This window comes from Sparus aurata, chromosome 17, assembly GCF_900880675.1.
Source record: "Sparus aurata chromosome 17, fSpaAur1.1, whole genome shotgun sequence".
Taxonomy (NCBI): Eukaryota; Metazoa; Chordata; class Actinopteri; order Spariformes; family Sparidae; genus Sparus; species Sparus aurata.
Genome location: NC_044203.1, coordinates 17,540,988 through 17,547,697, shown reverse-complemented (window position 1 = coordinate 17,547,697; position 6,710 = coordinate 17,540,988). Strand labels below are relative to the sequence as shown.

The following is a 6,710-nucleotide window of genomic DNA, read 5'->3' as shown; positions in this document are numbered from 1 at the left end:
TTTCTACACGGTCCTATTTTGGCGTCGTACCTTACGTAGTTGCCGCACTTCCTTCCAACGACAGAAAGAGAGCGGGGAAATTTGACATGCACCGTGCCTAAAGTTACATTAGTTGCTACTTATTCATTCCTTAGAAAACGTTTACTTTGTTGCTGTTTGTTTGGCGAGTCAAAAAAAGATTCTTTCATCGACACATTATCCGCCTAACCTGCCGTCCTGAGCCAACATGAGAACTTTAGAGGAGGTTCAGGCCACTCTGGAGATCGCCAAGCTGAAGGAGGAGGATCTGCAGAAAACAATTCACTGCCTATCCTTCGGAGAAAATGTTTCATCTGCAGACTACTGCCTGATGGAGCTGGACGACACACTGGTCAAACACATCGAAGCTGGCCAAAGGTAAGGTATTAATAATGTGAATTAATGTGCCTGAGAAGTATGTATACGAAGAAACACACTAACTATGATTATGCTTTTGTGTTCTCTGTTCTTCTATCTAGTCGTCAAGTCTTATCTTTGCAGTATCGATATATCAGCATCAGATAGATAGATAGATAGATAGATAGATGGAGAGATGGATAGATGGATGTTCCTTATTGATGAATTACAAATACAAGTGGTCAGCATGCCTGTTTATCTGACAATAGTCTAAAACTGTTGATTGTTGAAAGTTACTTTATTGACAGTGGTGTGAAACATAATGAACATATAAACTGCTGTCTTTTATTTGTTGATGTTGTGGGTGTGGGTAACTGACAGCTGTTTTCTCTGTTTCCAGTCTGGTGATTCGAGGGGACAAAGATGAACGTGCAGTCCTCTGCAGTGGTGACAAGACCTATGATCTAAAGATAGCCGACACATCCAACATGCTGCTGTTTTTGCCAGGATGCAGAACGCCAGACCAGCTAACTAACAGCCAGGAAAGCTCTCATGTGGTGCACACTCAGGTATGGAAACAATACACACACAGATACCTACCTGATATACTGCAACATCCACATAAACAGACACAGGCTACTGGGTGCATTATGCACAATTAACAGTTAATTTCTTTTGTATGACCCACATACACTTAAAATATCCTACTTCTTTGATGCGTTTATCTGTTTTATTGTGGTGTTACTTACTAAGGTCAAACTGTTTTTATACATACTATTGTCTTTTTATTTCTATTCATAATTGCCTCTTAAATATTTGCTTTGCCTTCTGACATTTGTTTGTCATTGTTTTGCCCTTTATTATGTATATAACATGCTTTATAATCCTGTTTCAAGTGCTATATAAATAAAGTTATTTTGATTATTCTGTTGTAGATCTGGGGATTTTGTAACAGCTACTGGGAACTGAGGAAGCAGCGTCCGAAACTGAAGAAACTGAAGAAGCTCTTAATGGAAAATCCTTATGAAGGACCTTCTTTAGGAGGAAAGGAGGAGAATACAGAAAACAGGGTAAAAACATATCATACAGTGAATAAATTAATTACTATATCCTGTTGGACTATGTTTGGTATAGGGTATGAATGTCTTTACTCTTTCAATAGCACCCATGGTATGAGCCTGTCATCATGTTGGATATCTGTCAGAGAAAAGAACAATAGCAGAAGCCTCGGTTAATGGAAATATCTATGATGCTGTAAAAAAAAAAAAAAATTACTATAGTTTAAATCTCTTAATTTACTGCAGCTTTTAAGAACATTTTGCTCATAAGAGCATTTGATAATTACAAATTATTTTTGGTATTGTATTATGTAATGGCTAAGAGAAATATGGGGCTTTTATGTCAATATCTGTACATGGTTTATCTTGTCTATATTGGAAGTAAAATATTTATAGAATAGAATATTTTGAATGTTTCACTGTAAATTCCTCCCCTGTTTTGAATGTCTTCTGTTAGTATCTGTTAGTCAGTGGTTTCCTGTGCTCTTCTGTTACCAGTACACAATGCAGGATCTGTTGGAGAGGATTCAGGCCAGTGAAGAGGAACTGAAGGCCCACTTGGAGACCATCCATGCCTGTCAGATAGATGGTAAACAGTGACACATTTGAATTATAACTTAATTAACATTATTGTTATTATTAAAGTTGTGAAGGTAAGTAAGAAGGTTCAAAATCATTCAAATCACCAACATCAATGTGGTGCTCTCAGGAGGTACAGTTCAGTGAAGATGCTTTTCTAAATAAAATGTATCTCTCTTAGCCCCATGGAGCTAAAACACATCCCTACCAGATGTTAAGCGAGAGTATCTTTTATGTCCTCCAGGATACATGCGTGTGCTGGACTTTGACTACGAGATGAAGCTGCTCGGTCACGTGACTCAGCTGGTGGATTCTGAGTCATGGTCCTTCGACAAGGTTCCCCTCAAAACTAGTCTGGAAGAGTTAGGTCCACTGGAACCCAAGTGAGTTGATGTCAAGTCTCTTGTTCATGCAACAAGTAAAGAAAGATATTGAATATTAAGAGTTTATTTTCAGTCATGTTGAGGCTTTGGAAACAAAAAACTGCCCAAATAACAAAACTAATGAGCATCTATTATGAGCATGGAAAGGTTTAATAATAGACACTCATTCAGGTTCTTATAATTTTTCCTTCTGTCTGTCACAGAGAGATGATCGAGCACTGTTTGAACTGCTATGGGAGACGCTATACTGAAAACGGTAAAGTAAAACAATCTCTGAAGACCCAAAGCTTCAATCCTACACAACCTGAAACTACAGTGCTCACATCTCTGAATCTTCCTCCCTCTCGATAGATGAAGTTTTTTATGCGCTACATGAGGATAGAGTGTGTCAAGGAGTGGCGCTGCTGCTACTGCAGAACGCTGTCAAGTTCAACCTGAGGGAGTTCCAGGAAGTCTGGCAGCAGAGCGTCCCAGACGGCATGAGCACAAGACTGGAGCAGCTAAAGGTTAGCCTGTCATGCTCATATACTGCACTCTGAGGGGGATTGGGGAGTTTTCTTTCTTTTTTTAATGCAGTTACAGTAAAAGTAGTGTGATTGGGTGTTTGCTTTGACATATAGAAGATTAACTGAGAAATTTGCACACATTTCTTTTCCCTAGGACAAACTGGAAGTCTGACTATTAAACCACTAAAATCAACCTCTTATCTTTTCTTCTTATCTAAACAATGATTTTCTCTTTATAGCCAGTTTGCTTTTCATGAGTAATTCTGAGACATAGGGTCAAAACACCCACTTGCTGCAGCTGTTTCTCTCCGCTGGTTCCCACTGACTTCTCTTGAGAAACTGACTGTAGGGCTGACAGCGTTGTAAATCTTCCAGAGTGTCGCCCTGTTGGACCGCACCTCCCGTCCAGAGACCATCTGCCTGCTGCGCGTGGAGGATCTCCCAGAGGACACGCTCGAGCGCTTCAACCACCTCTTCACGCTCAGAGAGAAATGGACAGAAGATGACATCACGCCATACATACAGTAAGTGTCATCAGTTTAGGAAATTATCATAAAAACCAAAGGTACATGAATTTGTCCCGCTGAAATTAGTTCAGAATCAACTCTGTTAAGTAATTTCGTAAGATATCTGAATGATTATAATCTCTTCTCCTCGGTCAGGGACCTGTGTGGAGAGAAACAGACCACTGGAGCCCTCCTGACCAAATATGCTCGATCCTCAATGCAAAATGGCATCAAGGTCTTCAACTCCAGAAGGCCTGTGGCTACATGAACACTTCCACTGTCCAAGTTTTGAACTCACTTTTGGAAATTATTGTGGTTACATTTATTCTCAGAGTGACTTTTGCAATTGCCAAAATCATTTTCATTTCATTGTTGCCTTTAAAATAACTTGTTGTGATTATAACTATTCAGCAGTCTACTCTCTTGCAGCACTTCAGCTTTCTTGTAAAGTGTATGATAAATATACAATAAAACACTTAAAATTCAAATATTTGTAAGTTTTTGTGACTAAAAACAAGTAATATGTTACCTTACCTCTTATTTTGTCTGTTTAAAAAAACTACATGTTGGTAATGAAATAAGTTTTCAGAATTCTATCACATAGCTGGTTTTGTCAATGTTCTACAATCTGTAATTAACCTAAGTTGGACAATTAAGCGCCAAGATACTAACTTTTAAACAGAAATTTACTAGGTGCTGTGCTGGAGGTTGTCCACAAGGTGACAGCCTTGGTTCATTTATACAATATAAGCATCACACATAGACTGGATAATACACCTAATAGTAGTGTGGTGTGTTCATGTGAAAATGAATTGTAACAAGAGAATATTCACAGAATCACACAAATAAATTACTTTTGATTTACGGACCTGCTTAATGTCCTCAGGTTGTAGAGGCTCATCAGGTTTATGTAGACTGTCTCAGTCACATATAGAGCTGAAATGATCAGTCAGTCAACAGATAAGTCATGAGAATCAGTTGTTTAAGTGTTAAAAAATTACTTGTATCTACCATTTTTTGCCCAATCTTTGCCTAAATCTATGACTACAATCACGAAAAAATCTGACAGTAATGAAAATAATCATTACTCAAATATTGAACTTGGAACAAATGACACCACAAAGATAAAGATAATCCACCAAATTGTATGTGGTCTGCAGTTTTGACTGTTCACAGGTTAAAAACCCATTAAACAAGCAGCTTGATTGTTTATTGCCTCTTGGAGCTGCTGTATTACATTTTGATCACATGAGGAATGAAGAGACAATTCAACTCAGATCACAAAGAAGATGCATTCTGTAAATCATAATGGTATCAGCACAGAAGCACATTTAAGAAATGCAATGCCTAATGTTGATGCTTGCATGTGGTTTTCTACAGATGATGTGTGTTTAAGTGCAGTGTGTATGTGAGTCAGTGAGTGTTCAACATCCAGACTATGTGTCTCTCCTAACATAACAGTCTGCGTGTGAATGAGTGTTGCTGCCATATGAGGAAGTGTTCAGTAGGAGCTGGAAAACACAGACACACATCTGTGTTCCCACCATGACTTTATCTGCATTGGCTGGCTGACTAACTCTGACATCACCCATGGGGAGTGCTGACTTATTAGTCGATGGGTTAAAGAGATCCCAGCTGTGTTTGTGTGTTTTGAATCTGCTGTGTTGGTCTGCACGACACCCGCAAAAAGATGAATATTCACTTCCTCTCCGCCTCTGTATGATCTCTCTCCTTTTTTGAGTCTCATCATTCCACCTCCTACTTCTTCCTCTTCTTTTTTCCATGCGGTGATGTCTCATTGGTCCTCATTTTCTCTCATCTTATTCTATCTTCTGTCACAGAAACTGCATGAAAATCAAAATACAAAGTATTACAGCAAAAGAGCAAATGGGAGTAACAGTGTAGAGCAATGATTAATACTTCATTGATTGTATTAAAACATTGCAATGATTGTTTTAATGTTAAATCTTACAACAATCTAACAACAGAATCAAAAATACATACAAAATAAAGCTTGTAAAGACAAGGTTGTTCTTTTTAATGACACTAGAAACTGACAGAAACACCGATCATTTGGATGGATCCACACAGTTTCTCACACAGAATAGCCCACAGCCCTGGGCTACAGCATTATGTAAATCTGTCAGGTCTTTATTTGAAAACAAAGTACAGCAGTAGTCCATCACAAGCTCATTAGTTTCAGATAGATCAATGTATACTAACTAAAACGATTCCCCAAAAATACTACTAAAAACATTAACTTTTCGTGCAACCCAGATAAAGATATGTGTTTTTTTCTCACTAATATGTATTGTGAGATGGAGAGTTATTTGTCTTTTTTGTCTCTCAGGGCGTAATGACTGGATCCTTATGAAAAATCAGACGTATGCTTATTTAGGTGGCTGGTATCTATGAGCGAGTACAAATAGGGAACTGATGGGCATTGTAGTGATGGGAACGAGACCGCATATGTCGAGTTCGAGTCAAGACCGAGTCTTTAAAGGGTCAAGACCGAGTCGAGACCGAGACCATAGGTTTTTAAATGCAGCCGAGACCGAGTCAAGACCGAGTCTTTGAGGTGGCAAGACGGAGTCGAGACCGCATCGAGACCGATCAAAAAGAGCAGATTTGTTTTTCTTTGCTAGTTCACTGTTCAACCCACTCCAGAAGAATAACGTTAACTGCTGTGTGCAGTGTGTGCGTGTGTGACGTTTGGGCAAACATTGTATCAATATCTTTCAAAATCGTTGCTGCGCAAATACTGCAAATACGAATATTTGCAGTGATGTTGATAGGTTTTCAATGTAGTGAGTCCCTGGGACCCACAGGTGGTGAGTTGAGTGGGTCCCTGGGAAATTCAATGGGTCCCGACTCCCCAGTTAAAAAAATGTATTTCTATCTTATATTATTTCTATTACTTAAATTTTATTGAGTGTTAAACTCCTTTGATGGTGGTATGATATGGTTATAATACACGGATATATTCATGTATGTTCAAAATGTATCTGAAATTAAACAAATAAAATTCCAAATCTGAAAAGTTTATTGTAAAACAACTGTCACTGTGCCAAATGACAGTCAAATCAAACAGCATTTTCGTAGCAACATAAATAGCACCAAATACATTACTAAAATTCATATAGTCTGCTGACCTGCAATAGGTTTTATCATTTTCTTTGGTGGCATTTTTGCATTCTCCTTTTCCTGCTTACTCCTAAGGTCTTACTTAAAATGGTGGCTGCCATTCAATGTAGTTTTCATCACCACCATCGGACTATGTTTTATTTATTTCATTACAGCACG

General features: G+C 38.4%; 2 protein-coding genes across 3 annotated transcripts in view; one reads left to right on the top strand and one right to left on the bottom strand.

Annotated features, from left to right (window-relative positions):
* The first annotated feature begins 20 nt into the window (after window positions 1-20).
* dscc1 (DNA replication and sister chromatid cohesion 1) lies at window positions 21-3,895 on the top strand. Its single transcript, XM_030393556.1, has 9 exons — window positions 21-396; window positions 776-944; window positions 1,311-1,445; window positions 1,932-2,022; window positions 2,257-2,395; window positions 2,599-2,651; window positions 2,747-2,901; window positions 3,277-3,425; window positions 3,564-3,895. Exons 1-9 carry the CDS (start codon window positions 227-229, stop codon window positions 3,673-3,675), a joined length of 1,173 nt encoding a protein of 390 aa, XP_030249416.1. The 5' UTR covers window positions 21-226; the 3' UTR covers window positions 3,676-3,895.
* A 637-nt stretch (window positions 3,896-4,532) lies between these two features.
* The window catches only part of LOC115567199 (carboxypeptidase Q), a 51,384-nt gene continuing 49,206 nt past the window's right edge, over window positions 4,533-6,710 (bottom strand). For both annotated transcript variants that reach the window (XR_003981150.1, XM_030393554.1), the window contains one exon: window positions 4,533-5,251. The gene's annotated coding sequence lies outside the window, so the exon portion shown is untranslated. The remainder of the gene's footprint in view (window positions 5,252-6,710) is intronic.